Source organism: Diospyros lotus, chromosome 9 (assembly GCF_014633365.1).
Source record: "Diospyros lotus cultivar Yz01 chromosome 9, ASM1463336v1, whole genome shotgun sequence".
Classification (NCBI taxonomy): domain Eukaryota; kingdom Viridiplantae; phylum Streptophyta; class Magnoliopsida; order Ericales; family Ebenaceae; genus Diospyros; species Diospyros lotus.
In genome coordinates this window covers 36,924,442-36,948,326 of record NC_068346.1, presented here as the reverse complement: position 1 = coordinate 36,948,326, position 23,885 = coordinate 36,924,442, and the positions used below count along the sequence as shown (strand labels likewise).

Below are 23,885 nucleotides of genomic sequence, written 5' to 3'. Positions count from 1 at the left end.
CTAATTAGTAATTATCCGAGTAAATTAAGAAATACGTGTAACTATTTCCAAGTTGGTATTTGCTCGTTCCACACGTTACGTAATCGTCTAGATAAACGGTGACATATTAATAAGAGACAGATAGGCATAGAGACCAGACAAATTAAAAGACTTAAATTTTCTTGGTTGGTTGACCCTTATAAGGGACGGCATGTAGTAGAATCAATCATGGGTCATCTCATTCACACTATTATGACATTTTTATTTTTAGATATATTGTTGGTAAGTATGATAATGAATTTTTTTTTTGTGAAAAAGTATCGATTAGAATCTCTGAGTGACCTGCAAAGAAAAAATTGATTGAAAATGCGGATGAGACTTATCCACAGACCCTATGATACTTAAGACAATCTCTCAGATGCAGTATAAAAACCCAATAAAATTATAATTTTTGTAAAATTGTGAGCATACCATTATTAAATGAGTCGTCTCTTATTTATACGGAAAAGAAGATTGATAGATGAAAAGAGAGTCACAATTTTTTATAGACATTTCAGACTCTTTTTTGAATTTGTAAACAAACACATCAGATATGACTTTAACTTAGACAACTCTCTTGTGAGGCTTTCACGATCCCTTAGTCTAATCTTTCGCAAGCCTCTTACAAGTCTCTCGCAGGCCCCTTGCCCAAGTTTCTAGATAGTCACTCGATGATTGATAGTCTCTCACCTAGGTTACTTGATGGTTTTCTGCCTAGGTCTCTCGATGGGTTGTATGCCCCCTTTCCTAGATTTGGTCTCATTGCTGGGCATGACAAGATAAAGTATATTTATTATATTATTTTTTTAATATTTAATTACTTCTATTGATTAATTACATAATGATGAATTTATAATAAGTCATTAAAATTATTTTGACATTAAAAATAAAATACAATAGTTAAGTTATTATCATTTAAGCATTACCTTAATAGCATTAATATTATCAATTGCAATTAGTTAAGTTAAATCTAACTTTAGTGCTGATTAAAAGATTGTAAACTATATGAAAATCATGGAAGACTTGGACGACTAGATGGGCTACCAAGAAAATGATGGGAAGACCCAAAAGAAGTCAATTTTAAATGCATGGAAAGTTTAGTAATATTGCCGTTACATGTTAGGGCATTACTAGTTATGTTATAATGCCAGAATCAATAATTAATTGATTTTATAAGATCTTTTTACGAGATTTGGACTAGATTATGAACTGACTTAGTTTTGAGATTCTTGCTAATTGTCTCGGGAGTCTATCAAGAAGATGTTATTTTAATGCTTAAGTCATGAGAAAATTTTTAAAAATAATTTATGCATTGGTGAGATTAATGTAAAATGTCGTACTCTTGGTTCACCCCTCATGGTTTTTTTTATATCTTTTGGGTTGAGTTTCATAATGAGAATCACGATCAGAATTAGCAAACCCTACTCATGTTATAGAAGAATAGTTAATTCCGTTTGATTTCACTAGTTTGGGAGTGGTTTGAATAAAGATTAAGACACATGATATTAAAAGAATTTTGAGTTTAAGAAGATTAAGACACATGATATTAAGAGAATTCAGAATGTCTATTCTATGTTTCTTTATACTAGACTCGTGCTTATTTACTCAAATCATAGAGATTGTCTCGTATTGAGTATTTATCCTATGAAAATTATCTTTGGACGAGGGTTTACCACTTCAATGTTCTAAGACATTCTTTTATTTGAACTAAGCTTTGTGAAGATTACTTTTATCCTAGTTTAAGGGTTACTTTGGTGCCTATTACATTCTTTTGGAGTGCTATGTCTAAGTATTTAAGGAGCATTATTTGTTTGGGGTTTGGATTCCTCATTATAATCGAACATTCAGAATGAACTTGTATATTGACCAAGTGTTTAGGTTTTTTTTTTTTTTTCTAACATAGGGTATTCAGACATTTAGCCTTACTAATATTGGTGAACTCATACAAATCATCCCGTCCATGTAACTTATACTAAACTCCACCATGTACTAGGCAAAACTTCCATGATAGCCATACAAGATAGGCAACAAATAATTTGTTACAACACAATTGGTTAAAGTATGACAGATCGATAATATCTTGATGTTGACTTAAACTCATCGTTTAGTTCAACTTAGAACTAGGCTTAGTTAATCTTAGGATAAAATAATCTCATTGGGGTGGGACTATTTAATCCCGTCACTCCATGGATAGCTTAATATGACATGATTTTCAATAAAAATCATATGGCTATTACTAAAATATCCCTAATAACAGTCAAAATATTAGAGAATTAAATTTATTTGAAGGTTATTATTTTCTTTTTATGTATATAATACAAACTAATACTACAAACTAAATGAGTCATAGTATTATCTCAAGTAGCGGCGAATCCAGCCAGGTGGGATGGGCTGGGTTGGGCTGGGCAAAATTGGAGGTGGGCTGGGTTAAATTAAGAGTGGGCTATTACTAAAAAATAAATAAAATTACATTATAAAAAAAAAAATTTCTTGTGAGCTGCCCTGGGCTTCAGCCCAGGGCAACTCACTAGTAAATCCGCCCCTGTCTCAAGTAATACCCATACCAAATATAATTTAATATTTACTTAATTCTATCACTAATTTATCTTATTCTTGGCTCAATTTTATCACAAAATAATTCTTAGATCAAACATGTCGTTAAAGGGGTCCAACGACCTTAGCTTGCATGCGCATAAAGCTCATATGAAAAAATATATTTTTAAAAAAAAATTATGATTGCAATAATATATTAACAATGTATAATTTAGTATACACATTTGATTATGGTTGAAGCTAATTATCATTAAATTTGTCTAAAGTTGAGTGTGTTCGATAACTGTCATTGATCTCGAGTTTGTCCAAAATTTGCTCTACCTATAAGGGCAGGACTAGGTCCCCCCCCCCCCCCCCCCCCCTCCTCTCTATATCTTTCAATGATTAAATTAATCTTGCTATTAAATATGGGACAAAGTAATAATATACAATAAATTATGTACTTTCCTATTCAAATTTATGTCTTTTATATAAATGTATTATTAGCCAAGAGAAGGTATCATGATTGAGTCACATAGATGGTCAAATCTTAGACCATGGGACGGGGCAATCCAGTGGAAATCTTTGTTCAATTTTGGGGCGGATTTGGTCATTTGAGTTGAGTTTTTTTAGTTAAATTCAAGATGTTCAAGTCAAATCCTAAATTAAATCTAGAGTTCCAAGTACCTGTTTGGCTTACCCTAGATCTGAATGTCTTGACAAACGTGTCACTTCTAAAAAATCTCGAGAAAGGTATTTATGTAATTTCACTTCAAATTAAGATACTTTTTCGTCAAAATTTTTTTATTGTAAGTTTGCATATATTTTATAATTTTTATTTGTCAATTTTAAGAAATAAAAATAATTTACAGTATTATTGGATGCCTAAATTTTCAATAAAATGATAAAAACCTAATACAAAATGTGATAAACCAAATAAAATCAAATTTTAACATTTTTTTTTAAATTCAAAATAGTGGGCCAAACGAGAGGACTTGGGCCATGGCCTTGGCCCAATTAAGAAACAAACATCTCCAGGCTTCGTCGGGGAAGTTATGGCGAGCGATGGCGAAAGAAGCTCCGGTTGGCCGCTGCGATGTTCCAGCGCCGCGCAAAGCTCGTCGCTCGAAGAAACGCCGACGAGGTAGCAAAATTCCATCTCAGATCTGAATCATTTGTATAAAATATGAACTCAACTTCTCCGCTTTCTTTGTTGTGCCCACAGTGAAGCTGAAAGTTAAAGTGAAGAAGCAAGCTAGGGCGGAAGGGATCAGTCCACTGGTCGAAAAGTACTGGTTACAGCGCTATGATTTGTTCTCCAAGTACGATAAGGGCATCGAAATGGACGATGAAGGGTGGTTTTCGGTCACGCCGGAGGAGATTGCGGCCAGGCATGCTGAGCGGAGCGGCGGCGGAGTCGTCATCGATGGCTTCGCTGGCGTCGGCGGTAATGCCATTCAGTTTGCCAAAATGTAAGCTATCATGGGTAGGTTTCGGGCTCATTACGATTTGTGCCGCAACTTAGAAAGCCAAAATTGTGGGTAATCCCGGGTGGAGTCTCTCTGCTTTTTCGTTAATGGTTTGGTTTTCCAGAAGGAAATGGATGGAAAATGAGAAGAAATGACTTTCCCTACATGATTTTACAGGAAAGAGAAGAGAAGAGAAAATAAAAGGAAAATGACTTACCCTTGCCTTTCTTTGCATTTTTGACTCCCCTTCCAGACCAAGAACTAAACAATGAGAGAGGGAAATAGCAATTTCTCTTCTTTTCTCTTTCTCCCCTGCAAGTTTCAAACAGAGCCTTAGTACTGAGGAAGAAAACTTTCAAATTTTAGAACGCAAAATTGCTGACATTATCCCGGAAGGAGTCTTTTCTTTTCTTAATCTTATGTTTCTAATTTTATTGGTCTGAAAATGAAAATCCTGAAAGAAGTCGATTGAGAATGTCCTTAAAGAAATCGGTTGAGAGTATCTCCATCTCCTTCTGCAAATAAATCAGTCAGATCTCAGAAAGAATGCCAATAGGACATCAGTGCAGAAACGATAGAGAGTGTACTTTCTAAATGGTTAAATCATTACTTACCCAACCTAGGCATTGTTCTTGAAATTTGAGTTGATTAAGTTTGGCAGAATTAACTTGCTTTTCATTTCCAAGTGCTGGTCTTTTGTTACTTTTCCCAATGGGATTTATATTTTTTGAATGACTGTTGGTGATGAGCTGTAGGATAGCAAGAAATTATTTTTCTTCTAAAACTCAACAAAGTTTCTTGCCAATCATATGTACTAGGATTGTGGCACTCTAAGGGTCAGGGTACGTGTTTGTGGATGGGATAGGCAACATGTGGTGCACTATTTGGGGTCATGATACTTTTGAAGGTTTACTCAGATCGGTATTAAATTTATACTAACCAAATTATATATCTTCATTCTTAATTAAAATTGATTAGTTTATTGATGCTTTAAAGTTTTTTTTTTTTTTTTCTCTGAACAAGGTCTAGATTTATTTACCATAATTGTTAGGAAAAATGAGCCAAGGTAAATCTATTTATATATACAGCCTTTTTAGGAGACAAGGCTTGCACTTAGGTAAGGCTTGTGCAAGCTAAAGGGCCCGCCCAAGCAAGGACTATAAAGGTTACAAGAGGGGGGGATTATAAACCACCTAGATGGCTAAAACTCTGATTTGGCCATTTGATTTCTCTCTCTCTCTCTACAATACAACATCTTATCTAATTTTCTCTCATGATATCTCTATATTCATTGGGGGACCCTAATTTCTACTCAGGCCTTCATTGAATCACCCTTTCTCCACCCCATCTTGGTGGTTTTGAAGGGAAGGAGGCAAAGGTAGTCATGGTGGTGGCCATCACTAGTGAACTTCAATGAGTTTGATTATTTCCCTCTCAGATATACCTCCCCCCCCCCCCCCCCCCCTTCTCTCTCTCTCTCTCTCTCGGATATATGGGTCGAATGTCTCAATTCATCAATTGAAAATGACCTAGGATGTTTTGGGTTGCTAATTGGATTGCCAAAACACGTGGTCCAAAGTTTCAAAGCCTTAAGGGGTACTAAATGGGTCGAGTAACCAAAATAAAGGGCCAACTACAATTGAGGGTGGATTTTGTCAATTGCAAGGGCTTGATTGAGGGGTTTGGGGGTTCAGTCAAAGCCCAAAACAACAATTATGTCCAAAAGAAATAAAGAAAAGGAAGGAGTGGGGGGGATATAGAGGATGACCTATATATCAAAAAGGGGAACAATCAAACTTAAAGGAGTTCATTGTTGATGGCCGCTACTGTGACTATCTCAACCTCTGTTCATTCTAAAACTACCAAGATAGGGGGGAGATTTGAATAGAAACTAGGGGTTTCCTCGTGAATAGAGAGATATCATGAGAATGAATGAGATATTATGTTTGTGTGTGTGTGTGTGTAGAGAGAGGGGCGGAGAGAGGCAGAGGAAGAATAGATTCCCAAGTGAGGGTTTCAGTCATTTGGGGGGGTTTATACTTTATAATTCCCCCTCCTTGTAATCCCTAATGGTCCTTGCTTGAGCTCTTTAGTTTGCACAAGGCCTACCTTGGCGTAGGACTTGTCTCCATGAAGGGGCCTTATATATATTTATTTATTTTAGCCCATTTTTCCTAAGCCTAATAATTATGGTAAATAAATTTATACTTTGTTAAGATAAAAAGCTTTAAGAATATCAATTTTATTTTTTGCTAAATAAAGTATCAATTTTATTAAGTAACAAGAAGATTATATAATTTGGTTAATATAAATTTAGTATTGACCAGGGTAAATCTTCAAAACATACCACTACCTAAATATTGTACTAAGCCTACCCCCCATGTACCGCCTACTATAGTAAGCTGTGAATGTCGACCTGACCTTGTACCATGACCCCTGGCATACCCCAGTCCTGGCAACTATGATTTGTATAACTAGAGAACTAGCTATATCTGGTATTTGAAGTGTGCTTATCTATTTAGTTCTCATCAGGTGCCATCACGTTGTTGCTATTGACGTTGATCCAAAAAAAGTTGAGTTGGCATTTAATAATGCAAAAATATATGGCGTGGAAGATTACATAGATTTTATTGTTGGAGATTTTGTCAAACTTGCCCCTTCTTTTAAGGTACTTTTTCTGCTGGCTGTAGCTTGTTTTGTAGCTTTCTTTGCTTTTAACTTGTCCATCCATGTTGCGACCTATGTTACATGAACTTGGTTACAAATGTTGAGGCGCAGGTGTGTGTTTGAGTGTTGGGCCTATTTTTAAACTTGGGATACTTAGACGTGTATTTAAAAATTTGGTACAAATCTGTGACATGTGAATAATTAAACATAATGTACATATTGTAATATTATAAAAAAAAATGGTACTATTGTTTCAAAATGTATTTGAAATTAAATGGATTTTAGGGGAAAAAATGAGATATATATTTCAAGTCCATGATAAAATCTTGAAAATTTTGTACAGTATCAAATATTAACTTATTTTCTTTAAGAAGAAGCTTTAAATGAAGGATCCAAATATTTAATTTGGGTGTGTTGACATAATCCACACCCTTACCTTTATCATACCTGGTAAACATGAGAATGCATGGGAGAATAGAAGAGTCCATACAACATAAATTGTGAGAACTTGGTGGCATGCATAAAATAAATGGTACTTCAGGAACAAAAAGGGAGAAAGAATAGAAACAAGAAAAGGAGGTTGGAGAGAACCATATATTATAAACTTATGGTCTAGATTTCTGATGGGATGGATGAACTTTGTTCCAATTAGGATGTAGAAGGTGTAACCATGGAGACATGGAGTAAGAATGGTATGAGGAGAAATTGCTGACTTAACCAATTTTGTGGTCTGGTTTTCCAATAAAAACTCTTGTTTATTTAGCTAAATGCTCATTCATGGAAATCATACTCAACATTTTTAGTTTATTTTGTTTTCTTTCGATGTTTTGTTCTTTTTTAACTTGTTCTTGTTTTATTAGGGGGACATAGTGTTTCTCTCTCCACCATGGGGAGGTCCATCTTATAAAGCGATAGAGAATTTTACCCTTGATCTGTTGAAGCCAAAAGACGGGTATGTGGTGATATGCTCTTGTGTTATATCATTCATCACTGTCTTGCAAACTTTAATGGCAAACGCATTTTGCTAACTTGAAAGCAGTTTGTGAATTTTACTAGTTATTTGAGTATCTATAGACATTAGAAATATTGCTTCACCACTCCACTGTTTTGCCATCCTGAAAAGGTAAATTGATTTGTAATAAGTGACCCGTTAGATATCTATCAAATCCTAATTTGACAGGTGGAATAGGACACTGATAAATGCACCAAAACTTGCGGCTGATTTATCAGGCTGAATGGGATTTTTTCCCATTTTACCCTTGTACCTTGGATGGCTTTTAAGTTCTTTTAATTTGCATAACACTGCAGACTGTAGAAATAATTAGATTTATTTTTTAAAGTTTTTTAAATTAGATTATGTCATTTTGTTTAGAGTACTCTTATTCATCAAATATCCATGTGATCCCATATCAGTGATGCCCTACTGTAGTATTCTTCTTTGCACCAAGTTAACTAAAGTAATGATACCTATTTGAAAGTTGTAAATGTTGCAAGTGTTCATCTGGTGGACTATTGAAAGAAGTATTACACAGACAATACCAAATACAAGATTAATGGGTTATTGGAGCCCAAATAAAAATAAATAAATAAATAAAGGAATCACCCTACAACATGGATTGGAGAATGAAATATTCTTCTCTTAAATGTCAATTTTAAGTGAGTCCATAGATAATATGTTAGCATAGAGTATTATATAATATACATATAGTTTAACGTTCATGACATTCCCATGTGCTTGTATGCAATTTTGGATACATATTGACCAATAGTATCATTCTAACTGTCATGCTATCAATAGATGCCCCCCTCCTCCTTGTGTGAAGTTCTTTAAATTCATGTTGCCTGTTTAAAAGTTTTATTTTTTGCATATTTCTTGTGCCTAGAGACCCATATGGGCTACAAGCATGATTCTAATTAACTGCCATCATCCTACCTCAATATATTCTGCAAACTATATGCCTTGGGAAGGCATCCTGGATTATGACAAAATAAGTGTTCTGTTGCATTGGTGTCTTCCAGAAATAAAGGGTTTTTCATGCGATCTTGTGACTACGAGGATCGATTAAAGGAGTAAAGTCTAACTGCAGCATGTGTGCAGGTATTCAATGTTTCAGATTGCTCAGGCAATCACGCCCAACATCATTATGTTCTTGCCACGGAATGTGGACTTGGACCAAGTGCAAGAACTCTCATGGCTGTCCTCTCCTCCATTGTGTCTCGAGGTATTGGTTCCATCAGACAATGTATTCTTGACTTGTGCAATCGCTTGTCACAATATCATTTTGTATGTCAAAAGCTGCTGGTTCGTGGGTGCAGATTGAGAAGAATTATGTGAAGAACATTTTGAAAGGGATAACAGCCTACTTTGGTGGTGCTGCATTTGGACAACTTATGTCATCTTAACCTGTCCAAGCTGAAGCACTCCATCTTTTGATCAATCAGTTGGGTTGGCTCCATTATGCAACCCTTTATTCATGGCACAACCTGTACATATATTCAATTAACTTAGGACATCTAGATAAAAATGTAAAAGATAAGTAGACTTTGAATTTCACCAGAGGTAATTAATTGCAAGCCAGTATTCATGCGGTTGCTGCAGTGTTGTGTTAGGTTGATGAATTTAAGGCCCTGAGCTGCTGAGGTTTTGACTGCATTCACCCAACCCTCAACTTTACAAAGGCAGTGAATAGGGTACCCTTATTTACTGAAGAGAAAGCTACACAGTTTTTGTCTCATTTAACTTACTGGCAAATTTACAAATGTACTCAGCTGAACAGGTGAAACCCAAACAGGTGGATTCAGCAGGCATCAAATATATCTTGACATGGCTTTCAATTTCCTTTTTGGGGAAATGTTAGGGCACTTAAGGATAGTATTTTATACAATGCAAAGAGTATATTGTATAATAACAAGAGTGATGTATGATAGAAAGGATAATGTACCCTTAAATGCACTATCTTTTCTCCTTTGGCTTTCATCTTTATCTTCCAGCTTCACCAGTGACAGAAAATTTTACCTTGTTTTATTACATTTGATAAAAGCATTTATGGCACTGCCGCTTGTTTGATTCAAAGTCTCTTTCATTTGAGTCCATCAACAATGTTACCTTTGGATCCCTTTCCTTAGGACTTCACGTTGTGATCACTGGCCATTGTTGAGCCTAAATGGAATGCCCTTTTTAATTAGTTTCCTCAACCAAACCAGTCATAAATGCTGAGCATCACTCTATCACCAACCATTTTGGCCTCCTAATAACTTGGATTATTTGTGTCACAAGACAATGCCATGTAAATAAAAATTCAAATTGATTTAATTCAAAATAATATGAAATCACACCAATTGAGTCCCAACACGAGGTCCTATCATTCATTGGCTAGGAAATAAGTAGGCTTAATGAATATGACCTCCCTTTAACAATTAAAAAAATATAAAATTTAGTTCTTTAACGTATAAAATATCAAGATTCAGTATCTTAATTTTTAAAAATTATTATTTTAAATTTTTATCATAATAAAATATGAATACGTGTATGAATGTGCATATCACCGTAGATGATAGATCACATAGATAATTAGTTGACTAGTTGAAATATTAAATTTTAAAGTTTTGTATATTAGAGATTATACATTATACTTTTCAATTATTGTGAGGGTGGGCATTATGTGTTAAGCTAAATAAGTTTACCAATTTACCCTTTTGCCCAAAACAAAACCTAGGAAATCCATTCTTGCACGTACAAATATATGCATGTACATACGTGCATGTATAGACATGGGTGCGAAGAAGAAGAAGAAGAAGGGCTTCATGTGCCAGTCAGTAGAAGCAACTGCAGTGTGCATGACCGCCGACCGCCTCTCCGTGGTGGTGCCACGGCGGCAGGACCAGATCAATACCACCAAGTACACTCGTCTCGTCGAGTCATCAAACGATGTTGGTTCACTCAACAAGGGATCTACCACAATGCAGCAGCTGCCGCCAATCAGAAGCCATCAAGCCCAGAACGACCCAGAACCAGAAGGAAAGACCCTCCAAGAACCCTCCTCAGTGCCTTCCCCAGATCATGTCTTTCAGTTTCAGGCCACCTTTTCAACAATCCCAACCCTAAATTACATTTCATCAGCTTATCAAGAAACTAAATATGTGTGTGTGTATTGTTTTCTTTCTGTCTGCAGATTGTGGTGATGAGAGTGTCTCTTCATTGTCATGGCTGTGCCGTCAAAGTCAAGAGACGTCTATCCAAAATGGAAGGTAATTAATAAATTGGATTAATTACAAGATTAATCCCTTTAATTCTATGTTTTATAATAAACTTTTAATCTTATTATAATTTAATTCCCCTCCAAATATTTTGTCACATTTTGTCAACCAATTAAACAGTTCTAGATATATAAAAGGCTTAACACACATGACATCCTCTCAATAATTAAAAAATATAACATTTAGTTCTCGATATATAAAATATCAACATTCGATATCTTAACCATTAAAAATTATTGATTTTAGTTTCAGGTCATGGCACAAGTGATAAACCTCTCAAATTTTCTTAAGAGTGATGAGAAATTAACTCTTAGTAGAAGCAGAAATGTCTCATTTAGTGGGGACTAACCAGGCGTCCGTTTAGAAGTGTATAAACTTGCGATTATATCTGATTTATTTAGAAATCGAATTAAGAGAAAGACAGATCTATTCCAAAACTAAGCGAGCAAAATCCGAATACCTAGATCATAAAAAAAATTATTAATTTTAAATTCTTATCGTAACAAAATATTAGTACGTGTATGACATAATATAGATGATCATTTTACAATATTTAAAAAGATTGATTAATTTATTATACTCTCTTAATAATTTAAAAATATAATATTTAATCTCCAATATATAAAACCGTCCAAATTTCACATCTCAATTATTAATTGTAATTTTTTAATTAAATACAGTATATATTAAGCCATATATATATCCAAATTAAATTTATTTTGATCTAACGCGTAAATCTGGTCAGGCGTGACATCATACAGAATAGATTGGGAGACCAAAAGGATGACCGTGATGGGACACGTGTCACCATCAGAGGTGCTGGAGAGCTTGTCAAGGGTGAAAAAAACAGAGTTATGGCCGTTTTAGTAATAGGATAATGCTATTGGAAAAAATAAATTATATATAAAAAATTTATTTTATTATGCAGATAAAGAATCAAACTCAAAATCTATTAATATAAATTTTAATTTATCACGATTTATTCACTTGATATGATAATAAAATAATACTCTTTATTATTAATATTAATAGTAGCCTTTCAAATTAAATATCAATGCTTTCAATTGATAAAATTATTTGTTTATAATTAATAAAATCAAATAAACCACCAAGCCCTTTTTTATCTCCCAACACAAATTCAAATTCTTAAATTTAAAGACTATTATCTATATGCATGAATTTAAAAAAAAAATTATTAATTTCTCATATTTCAAACCCTCATACAATTCAATATAATTAATAAAATTAAATAAATTACCAATATATCAAGTTTTTATCTCCTAACAAGAGATCGAATTCTTGAATGTAAACATTATTTCCTATGCCTAAGCTTGAAAAAAATCAAATTTTTCTTAGTTTTCCCTATTTTGAGCCCTTATACGATGAGCCATCATCCCTTGTCTTGCGATGACTCAACCTCTTCTTCAACGAATTGAGATCGAATTCTTGAATGTAAACATTATTATCTATGCCTATGAGTTTGAAAAAAATCAAATTTTTCTTAGTTTTCCTTATTTCGAGCCCTCATACGGCTACCCCACGAGCCACCATCCCTTGTCTCGCGATGACTGGACCTCCTCTTCAACTCAACGAGTTGATCTTTCCATCTCCGTCTTCCTCCAAGCTGATCCATCTCATGGTATCCGGTCGCAGACTCACCGAACTGCCTCAATCGGAGATCATACTCTTCCCGGGCCAACGGGTCCGAGAGGGTCCTGTAAGCAACGTGAAGCTGAACAAACACCCTCGCCGATGCCTCCTTGTCGGCGATGTCACAGACATCAGGGTGATACTTGAGAGCCATGCTTCTGTAAGCTCTCTTTATCTCTTGAATCCCGGCATTGTTGGAGCTCAGACACAGCATCTTGTAGAAGCCGGCGGGGGCGGCGCCATCACTGCTACTTGCTCTACACGAAACAGAGATGAGCTTTGAAGGAGACGACCTGGAAACACGATGATGAGTTGAAGCCAAACCAGCTGAGAGAAGAACTGGGCTGGCGTGACAGTCACTGATTTGGGTCATGTTGATGGAAACTCTGAAGCCTTCGTACCTATGCATCTGTTAGGAACAAAGACAAGTGATACATATATATAGTAAAAAGTGTTAAGATTCAGTCAATTTTGGTTGGCTTTGTGTTAGGGCGAAGAGCACAAAAAGAAGAAACGCGTTTTGCTTGGCAAGCATCGACCAGAAGATGGCAATGGCATCGTTTGGGGTAACATTCAGTCAAACATTGGGAAGAACAGGAGGGATTGGACTTATGTTTTTGGCATTTTCGTAAGCTTCTAATTAACAGGTAACGGTTGCAGTTAATCTTGAACGTGACTTGACCCACTTCGCCTGTGAATTCATCGACCCATAAAATAGGAAAATAAAAAAACGACACCGTTTCAGTGTTTCTGTATACGAGAGACTCAACATGAAGAGGAAAACAACATTAACCCGATATACCATACATCCAGAAGAACATAATATAGAAGAAGTCGCAATGATCATTCATCTCTAACTGGAGATGACATATAGCTAGTAATATAGCAATATAGATGGGATTAGGAAGCCAACAGTCGGATATGGTTTCAACACACAGCCAAACAAAATGAATGATATCTACTCTCTCATCCACAGCTCAAAATCTCTTAACAATAATAAGATATTATGTCATGTTGCTCTGCAATGGCAGTCTTCCAGTGAAAGGCATCCATCTCAAAACCGAAGCTTTAGGTTTCGGCACCTCAAATGGAAGTGAGAGACGCCGCCACCATAGCCAGCACAAGAAATCCGGCGGATGAAGCAAGAACAGTGGAATCGGAGCTTCCCGGTGACAGTGCTGGCGCCGTTCCAGTTGGCCCTTCAGCGACAGTCGGCATGGCAGAGATTGCGCTCGGAGATGGGGCCGCCTCTGGCGAAGAAGCTGCAACATAGAGCAGAAGCGGATTATCCTAAAATTCAGCGTTCATCATATTCAGTAACATCACTCATCGATCACATTAAACCAATGTTCCAAGCAAGATACCAAGAACACGTTAAACAAACGCTATTTTTATGGAAACAACGGCGATGTTTGTAATTTCCAAGCCTCAAACAACAATACCTAGATCGATTTCCAACAAAATATCAAGTCTTTGTCCCACTGTATAAGGGCAGGTACATAAATTCTGGCCAGGCCGCTATCACAAATGCCCTTAAAGACCCAGAAAACTTTTCCTACTAGTCCCTACCAGAATTTTCAACACTGCTCGCTACCCCATCTGTGCCACTGATTAATTCAATGCTAATTGCCAACTGAACAAGGTTGAGGGCAAGATTACGATTCTTTGACGATAGCTCCAATCAAAACTCAATACCTTAACTAAAGGAGCACCCGTTTGGTGGGGGCATGGGAAGAGTGATTTTTGTATGTTGACTTCCAATAACTTTTGGTCAAGCCCACCTAATTGGATTAAGGCTAGCTATTTTGTCCTCCTTCATATCTTAAATTCGTTAGCGGCTCTTACCATGATTTGAACAGCCTAACGTTCTAAAGACATTAAACTAAAAACAAGGGTTTTACATAATACCCATTTCTTGTCATCAAACGTCCTTTTTTGCTGGCATATTAGGTACCATAGAATTTCCCTTAGTCAAAACCCCGGTTGACATGGCGCACAAGGACAGTGATTGGCCCAAATAAATATTAAATTTTCAATGTTATTCGACTAAAAGTTTTCATCAAATGTTAAACTCACTAAAAATTTACTAAAGCCTAGATGGGTTCGGGAGCATTTTTCCAACACTGAGTCAAAAGTCTCAATCAACATCAGATTCAGCTGGACTCAGAGCCTGGCAGGACAAACTAATTAAATAAGCCCACCCAACTCAAAAGCAATCCCCAAACGTTAAAACTCACTACACAGTTACAATCAAACGTTAAAACTCGCTAAAAATTCAATAAAGTCTATACGGGTTCGGGAGCATTTTTCCAACAATGAGTCCGAAGTCTCAATCAACAACAGATTCAGCTGGACTCAGACCGTGGCAGGACAAACTAATTACATAAGCCCACCCAACTCAAAAGCAACACCCAAGAATATGACAATAACACATGATCAGACGGCATTAAAAGGCCAAAAGTATATAAGAGTCAAGCTATACTCTGTTTATGCCGGAATTAAAACGTTAATTTGCGTCAATATCATAGACGCAGTGGTGACTGAAATATCGTACAATAAGCCAACAAAAGCGGCACTACACCAGATTAGGGAAAGAAAGTTGGAATGCAAACAGAAGAGTGTGAATGGTCAGAATAAGATAGATCAGTTCATACCTGGAGCGCCCCCAGGAACAAGGCTCACTGCAAAATCAAACAAACAAAAGAAAACAATTAGGAGTAGCAAATGTAAGCTTCTAATTACACTATGAATGCAAAAACTTAGACACTTCATCAGCCCGGAAAATAGATCTACTGGGTTCACTAAGAAACATGTTCGTCAGAGCAAAGAATTTGACTAGTAACTAACATTTTAGAACATTAGACGACTGACACTAGACGAAGTTAGAAAAAACTGGGGTCCAGAACAGAAAGTTCTTCAGCCCATAATAAATTACCCTTAGAAGAATTTTCTAGGGAAACAAACAGGAAATACTGCTGCAGGCAAAATATCCTGTCCAGGTGAAATTAGACGATGAAAGGCAGGAAAAAGTGGGAGGAAAATCCGACGGAAGCGGCTACTCACGTCCACAGTTCTTGATCGAAGGAGCGGAGACATGGCAGGCGGTGGGGAGAGACATGGCCTTGGTGACATTCAAATTGATGCCGTACTGGGCGCTGTTCTTGAAGGCCTCGCAGAGGCACTCGGCCTCGGACTTCAGCACCGTCTTCAGCCCCGAACAGCACGTCCCCTCCGGCTTCTTCTTGGTGCTCCCGCTGCTCACGTACGACAGACAGTCCGCCATGCTCAGAATCACCGTGGAGCAGTCCACCGACGGCGCCGGCGCCGGCGCCATATGCCGCGTCGCCGACTCCACTCCTCCGGCGGCCCAAATGGCCAGCAAAGCGAAGATCAAGATCCCCATTGGCGAAGAGAGACAAAGAGATAGAACAGTAGAGAAGAGAGGGAGCGAGAGAGAGTAAATAATGGAAGTTTCCTGAACGGCTTGTGAGCGGAAGTGGGGGGTTATATGTAAGGAGATGGGAGGAGACGGATGGGAGGCTGTACAGAGAGAGAGAGAGAGAGTGGGGGGGTTTATGGGGGTGGGTTGGTGCGCCGTGGGTGCAGTGCGCACCCCCGGTACGATCACTATGTCAGAGTGTGTACACGTGTTGGATGCTCCGTGATTAGTGCGGATGGAGTTTTCGGTTTCACACGCGCGCGCACACACACGGGGCCACACAATGAACCCTTTCAAATTTGAAAATCGTTCTTCCCAACACGCTATAGTATGCGTTCCGTTTGGCTGCCACCCTCTTTTTTTTTAATTTATTTTAATTTTTATGATTATTGTTACGTACTCAAATTTCCATTTTCATACCAAAAAAAGGAAAAATAACATACTCAAATTAAAAAATATAGTTGAATTTAAGTTAAAATAAGTAGGGACGAGCATTAGGTCAACCGATAATCTAGTATGTATAAAAAATTGAATCGAATTGATCAAACAAATACAAAAATTGAACAAATTAAAAAAATTGACAAATATGAAAAAAATCCAACCAATCGAAAAATAAAAAATAAGTATTACTCGAGTAAGAATAAATGTTATTCGAGTAAAAAAAAAAAATTTACTCGATTAATTTTTGTGAGTAGATTTTAGTCTACAAGTAAGATTTATTACTCAATTAAAAATGATATTACTCAATTAAAAAATTTGTCTCACTCATTTAAAAAGATATTGCTTGATTAAAAAGTTTATTTTACTCAATAAAAATGACGTTTCGATTGATTTGGTTATTTTAATTTTTTTCACTAAGAAGACCGCATTGAAGCAAATTAAGTAAAAAACTCAAATTTAAAAATTGAACTGCCAATTTTGACAAGATCGGTTCTATTATTTCGATTTAATCGAAATTTTTCTCACCCTTAAAAGTAAATTTGATTTTTAGTCTAATTTTTAATTTAAAAAATTATTGTTTTGCTTGATCTAGATTTTGGATCAAAAACTAAATAAGTATCACGATACATACATATTATTATTTGTATATATATATAACAAGATATACATATTACATATACTATTTTATGTTAATTAGATCAATTCAGATTTACTATTATTTGATTCCATACCACTTTAGATTTAGGCTTATTTGATTTGAATTTGGTTTGATTGTGTGCTAATCATATTACCGTTATATATAATAATAGTTATTATGGAAGCAAAATATTTTTAATATCCCAAAAGATATAAAAAAAATGATAAAATCTATCATAATCTTCTCAAGAAATTAGGAATAATATCTCAAATTAGATAACAATAGATAACAAAAGACTAATTTTATAACAAAAGATACGTAATTCTAAACATTCGATACTCTTAGTTGTCACCATTCAAAAAGTGTCCGAAAAATTGTTAACATAGGCATCGAGAAACCGATTTTAGAAATATCCAAAATAATTCTTTGTTCTTTTTGAAAAAGAAAATGGTATTTAAATACTTAATCCAAACAAATGTTCATTTCGAGTGTAATCTACAAAAAATTTTTACATACATGATAACACGAGAAGGAATTGAAGCTAACTCAAAAAAGAAAAAAAATACAAACAATACTCTAGATATGAAACCATAGGCCTCTACTAGGATCGGTTATGAGATTTTGGGGCCCCTAAGCAAATTTATAAATCAAAATTTCATTGGGGTCTTAGATTTATAAGACTTTAAATCGAATCTGATTTTAATGGTTTACATGATTGACTTTTAATTTTAAAAAATTTAACGATTTTTTTTTAAAAATCCAATGACTAAAGCATTAATTTTCTTACAAAATTTCGATATAAGAATGATATTTATTATTTAAAAAATATTAAAATATAAAAAAATTACTAACGCATTAATTTTTCTTACAAAATTTGTGGAATTAGTATTTATTATTTAAAAAACATTAAAATGTAGAAAAAAAATTACTAAACCATTAATTTTTCTTACAAATTTTGTGAAATTGATATTTATTGTTTAAAAAATATTAAAATGTATAAAAATTCAAATGCACTGGTAGAGTAACTTGAACTAATGACCTAAAAAACTTTTGATTCACAACCAACCATTCTACCAATTAAACTCAAATAGAATTAATATAAATTATGTATTTTAGCACGTATATATTATATATTTAAAATTCGAACTTAATTTTTGAGGGGCCTTCTATCCATCAAGAAAGTCGAAAGATTAACTGAAATGATGGCTACTTTAAACAAATTCATCTCAAAATTAACAAAGAGAAGCCTCTCATTTTTTTAAATCCTAAGGGTAAACAAGAGTTTTGAATGGACAAATATTACAAAAATCAAAGTGTTTTGGAAGACTCGCTGAATAGGCAATAGAATTGGAGGAAATACAATATTAATTTTCAACCACGACAAACTATCAAAGCTAAGCATCGACAGACTTCATCGTATAATGCACACATTACTAGAAGCCTTCCTAAGATGATACCCTTAAGTAAGAATTATTTGTTGACAAGGCCTCAAACTCACAAGGAAACGGGGCAAGTATAGTCCTAAAATCCTCAAAAGGCGACATTCTTAAATACTCGCTACGTTTTGCTCTTGTAGCCTCCAATAACATTGCAGAATATAAGGCAGTTTTCGGGATTCAATAACTAGTTTTCAAGAGACTAAATATCCCAAAAAAATTGTAAAGAAATTAGGAAGAAAAGCTAGAACCCTTGGACTTACGACGTTTAGACCCTGTTTTCTTTATTGTTTTTGGATCGTTTTTAATTTTTTAAAACAACGAAAATATGTTTACTTTTTATATTTTCAACAACACATTTTAAAAAATAAGAGAAAAGTTTATAAAGAAAATTCAAAATAATAAAAAGTAGTTTTCATTATTTTTATCATAAATACGTTCAAAATTTTTAAAATACGAAAAATGTTACAAATAAAAAGAATGTATTTTTAGTAATCTTAAAACTGAAACTCAAAATATAAAATTAATAATAAATTTAAAATTAAAACACAAAAAGGATAATCCCATGAAACCCGCTATCGAGGAAAGGTAAAGAAGGGATCTCCGTGAAACGTTTTGGCTCGGCAAGGTAAAAAAATCGCCCACCAAGGAAAGCAGAGAAAAAGTCAAACAGTGAAAAATGAAAGGCAATTAAGCCTTTTATTAAATAGAAGGGACCCAGAAGCTTGAAAGTCATAAAGGTCATTAACCCTTTTTATAGTCTACATATCCCTACAAGTAACCCAAGGAAATAAGTGGAGAGCAATTAATCTGTTGTTAGGGTGAAGCCCACTATAGGGCAAAAGGTCCAACAAAAAGTAGAGCTCAAACTGAGAAGGAAAAGTGGCATAAAATACTCTCCCAGAGAGAGACTAAAGTGTTTTTTTGATATTCGTATTATTAATTATAATAAAAGAGATAAATCGTAGATTAAGTATTTAATTTTTAATAAGGGTGAAAATTGAAATCGCAACCGATATATTGCTCATCTAATCACTCGACCTATGTTTTAAAGACTACTAAAATGTCTTTGAAGACTGAAATGAAGACTTCATTTTTTCCAATATTAACATACAACTCCCTCGCAATGAAGGAGTGAATTTTGATATTTAAATTTTTTGTAAAAAAAAAAATATTATTTATAAAAATTATAATTTTAATTAATTTAAAAATATCAGAGATATTTATCATGAATTTTACATTTCTTTATAAACAAATAAGTCCTTATTTGAAAAGGCTTATGTGTCCGATACTAAATCTAATATTATGCATAACTTTTAGTAAATTCGAATGTATGACTTTAAGTATTAAAATATTCACGTAAAAATTCTTTTACAGTCTTTGATTTTTTTTTTTATAAATAATTAAATAACTATTATCAAACTCTATTTAATAATTTTTTTAATAAAAAAATTTTACCCAATTATCGAAATAAGATTTCATTTGCCACGGTTTCTTCTCCCACTGTGGACCCCATTTGCCACGGTTTCTTCTTCTGTCAACCTTCACGGGTCTTACGTGAATCCACTTTTCACACTTAAAAACATTTAATTCTTCCTTATTTTATTATACTAATTAATACACGGCCTCTCCTGAACAACATAGTTTTTTAACTTTTTTAATTAAATTTATTCTTGTGATTTATCTGTGTATAAATATATACATATATATATTTTAAGTTAAAATTTGGTGTTTGATAATGTTGGTGTTCATTCTCACCGAGAGATAAGTAAAATAGAAGGTGGTTAAGGGCGTAGGCATGAATCTTTCAATACTTAAGTTAGTTTATCCAGAAGATAATATAAGATTAAAAGAAGTATAATTTAAATAGTATTCTAATCATATATTGATCGAAAGAATCACTCCTTATTTATAGAGATTGAAATTGATAGATGGAAGAGTATTCACATCTTTCAAAATTATTCATTCTAAATTTTCAAGTAGAAACATCAAAAGTAAGTTGATGTATTCTTAAACTTGAGAAAGGCCTCGAAGGTACTCAGGAGTGATCTCCAAAAGAGTCCCCCGAGAACTATTCTATCAAGAAGGTCTCCCGGACTTATCTCTTTTGACTTCTTTCTCTTAAACTTATTTTTGTTAGATTCGAAGAGCCTATGACAAATACCAAGAGAGGGTTGAATTGGTGTATTTAAAAATTCTTTTGATAAAAGGAGATGTTGTCTATAAAGACTACGGCTTTGTTAGACCTCAAGGCCTTAAAATGGCACGATGAGGTATCAACCGTATAAAGACAATCTCATTTTTCTTTTTATCATGGAGAACACAAGGATGGAAAATACGAAATCTTTCTTAATGACAAATGTATGAACCAAGAAGGAAGTAAAGGGATGCTTGAAAGGATAAAGAGGTGAACGTCACAATCACAAGATAACACAAGAATTTATAGTGGTTCGGCTTAAACTAAGCCTAGTCTACTACCTTAGATTCTCACTAAGGATTTTCAAGCAAAATACTATAACCCTCCTACCACATCGGATAGGCCCTCTAGCACTAAGCTAGGAAGATATAAACCTCTTGCTTGAACAAACAAGCCCTTTAGGCAAAGCTAGGTATCTCAAAAACCTCTTACAAACAAAGTAAGCCCTCTAGCAATACATGCTAGGATGATGCAAATTGTAACAATATACGAGAGGATCTGAGAAACAATATTCTCAGTTATAAGTTCTCTCAAGGAATAAGACAAGGCATGGAAAAGAAATTACACAAAATAAATGCAATGCCTTGAAAAGAGAACAACTTTACCAATGAAGCACAATAACGATTTTAGCACTTGGGAGCTTGTAGATTGATTGCTTAAACCCCTTGAAGTCCCCAAATAACTTGCATATATAGTCTCTTGAAGGCCCATGCTCGAATCAGACTGTTGTAGGTGGAGAGAGCACTTGAGAGCAAAAGTTGAACTAGCCGTTATGTGTCTGCAAAGCAAACGATCGACAGATGCAAGGCATCGGTTGATAGGTTAGTAAAAATTCAAAATTCGGTCGACAAATCATTTGAGACTGTCGACGGTTCCTTTTGCAAGCATTCTGTCGCTCAACAGATTCATAGGCATCGGTCGACAGATGGCTTGCTCGCATAAGAAGTATCTAGGATTGGCATTCTGCCGGTCGACAGATGCAAGAGCATCGGTCGATAGATGCAAGAGTATCGGTTGACAGATGTTTGAACATCGGTCGATAGATGAAGGCATCTTCATAAGACCTATATTGCCAATCGACAAATGCATAGGCATCGGTCGACAGATAAAGGTCAATACAAAGGATCGGTCGACAGATGACAAGTAATCTGTCGACAGATGAAGGTCTTTTAATTTACAATCATTCTGTCGATCGACAAGTCACGTTGACCAATCGATAGATGGCTTATAGAATTTTTGAAACACAAGCTTCTTTTGGAACAAAATGCCTAACGGCTTTTATAACCTTTTGAAAAAGATTATGCTTTGATTTTGGAAATGACAAATCGCTTTTAATATAAGAAATTTTGCAAAAGCAAGAGATTGATTTCATCATTAAAACTAAATCTTTATATTTGAATCATAAAACTATCATGTGATTCATCATCTTCCCCTTTTTTGATGATAACAAAACATTTACTTAGATTTTGAAAAATTTCCAAAGCAGTTTTTATATACCCAAATTTCTCCCATTTTTTGTCATAAGTCAAAAAATAAATAAATAAATCAAAGGAAATAAGGCATACATTACTAAGCAAAGCTCCCCTTAAGCCAAAACATGGTTTATTTCCAAAGGGTGGAAATCTCAACATTTAGCCATTCATTCATTAAAATAGTCATAAGCAAGTTTATACACAAAAAGCATTCACATAATAGGAAGAAATTAACCATCCATCATCGTGATTAACACAAAACATTGTTTAACAATGGAAGACAGCAAATAAAAAATGAGTGATACATAAGAGAAATGTTCAAATGTCTTCAGATGATGATGAAGAGGATGATGAAGCAACTGGGAGATGAGGTCGTCGTGACGACGATGAAGCTCCCTTAGCTCATGTCGAACTTCTTCTCTAAAGTTTGAAAATTCTTACTTGAGTTCAGCTAAGCCATGGATAAGATCATCAGGAATGGTGGATGATGAAGATGGGACTGAGGAAGGCCCAACTGGAGTGACAGTCTTCCTTTTCTTACTTGCTTTTCCTCGGACCCATATCCCTCATTCTTGAGCCACAAACCCTATTCTTATGGTTGTATTGCTATTTATATGTTGTGCGGGATTCAAATAAATTTTTCATGCACCGTCAAGACCTCCTACTTCTTTTTCGAGAAGATCACTCAATACCATTCCATAGGGCAGTGATCGCTTATTTCCTCTAAATGACTCTATCATGTGATTCACAATGAGAAATGAAAGATTTGGCCTTCTCTTAGCCATAATGCATTGCATAAGCCATAAATCCATCCTAGTAACTTTCGAAAAATTTCCACTTCTAGGAATTAGCATTTGATGGCAGATTAAATGTAGTATCCTAGTATGCAAATTCATTCTAGTAGTTTCATTTATATGGGATTCGATGGAGTTGTCTTCATATACTTCTCTACAGGCTTGAATGAGATTTTGTGTCTAGGAAGTATAGTCCTCTCCTCCTTGAGGGATTCCAAAACGATTTTGAATTAAGGGCAGGTTTACCTCAAAATGGGTTTTGCCTATATTGGTTCTAAATCGGACATCCGATCTTCGGCCATTGAATAGGTTATCAGTATTTGCATAAAAGGCCTATATAACATCCTCTAGAATATCCCTATGTGTACTCAAAAAATTCCACCATCCAAAATCTTTGAAAGTGGTGAGGTAGGGAAACTTAATGCCTATCAAAAAATCAATTTCCAAATAGCATCCGAGTAGTACTTCTCTAGATTCAAACTTTTGAAGGTATCTTTCATTTTGACGGTTGCTCTCAAAGAGTTGGGGTCGTGGAAGAGAACGCGGAGATGACTTGAAGAGGCCTTCTCCTTTCCCTTTTTTGGATTCTTTGTTCGCGATCAGGACACTTTCGTCGGAGGGATCCTCGATGTTGCTTACCTCGCGTCTAAATCTGGAGATATAGTCCTTCAAGGACTCGTTTGCTCTCTGGAACATTGTGGCGAGGTGACATGGCGGGGCGAGCTGCCTTCTCAATGCTTGGTATTGATTAAGGAATCTTCGTTGGCATTCCTCCTAGTTGCGAGGTGGAAGGTTCCTAAACCAAGCTCGGGAAATGTCACCCAAGGTCGTTGGGAAAGCGCAACATTTTACCAGTGAGCTGGTTGTTTGCAAATC

The 23,885-nt window shown here is 35.1% G+C and overlaps 4 protein-coding genes across 4 annotated transcripts; 2 read left to right on the top strand and 2 right to left on the bottom strand.

The window, feature by feature from the left end:
* Positions 1–3,530: 3,530 nt before the first annotated feature.
* Positions 3,531–9,663, top strand: LOC127809167 (uncharacterized). The gene is made up of 6 exons (XM_052347899.1): positions 3,531–3,694; positions 3,776–4,022; positions 6,552–6,687; positions 7,547–7,638; positions 8,785–8,908; positions 9,003–9,663. The coding sequence occupies exons 1-6, from the start codon at positions 3,553–3,555 to the stop codon at positions 9,087–9,089; spliced, it is 828 nt and encodes a 275-aa protein (XP_052203859.1). The 5' UTR covers positions 3,531–3,552; the 3' UTR covers positions 9,090–9,663.
* A 794-nt stretch (positions 9,664–10,457) lies between these two features.
* On the top strand, positions 10,458–10,942 carry LOC127809402 (protein SODIUM POTASSIUM ROOT DEFECTIVE 3-like). The gene is made up of 2 exons (XM_052348162.1): positions 10,458–10,748; positions 10,859–10,942. Exons 1-2 carry the CDS (start codon positions 10,458–10,460, stop codon positions 10,940–10,942), a joined length of 375 nt encoding a protein of 124 aa, XP_052204122.1.
* Positions 10,943–12,444: 1,502 nt separating this feature from the next.
* Positions 12,445–13,002, bottom strand: LOC127809401 (chaperone protein dnaJ 20, chloroplastic-like). The gene has a single exon (XM_052348161.1). It carries the CDS (start codon positions 13,000–13,002, stop codon positions 12,445–12,447), a length of 558 nt encoding a protein of 185 aa, XP_052204121.1.
* Positions 13,003–13,418: 416 nt separating this feature from the next.
* On the bottom strand, positions 13,419–23,705 carry LOC127809400 (uncharacterized). Its single transcript, XM_052348160.1, has 4 exons — positions 23,552–23,705; positions 15,657–16,322; positions 15,248–15,274; positions 13,419–13,855 (listed from the first exon to the last, which is right to left on the bottom strand). The coding sequence occupies exons 1-4, from the start codon at positions 23,703–23,705 to the stop codon at positions 13,677–13,679; spliced, it is 1,026 nt and encodes a 341-aa protein (XP_052204120.1). The 3' UTR covers positions 13,419–13,676.
* Between the last annotated feature and the right edge of the window lie 180 nt (positions 23,706–23,885).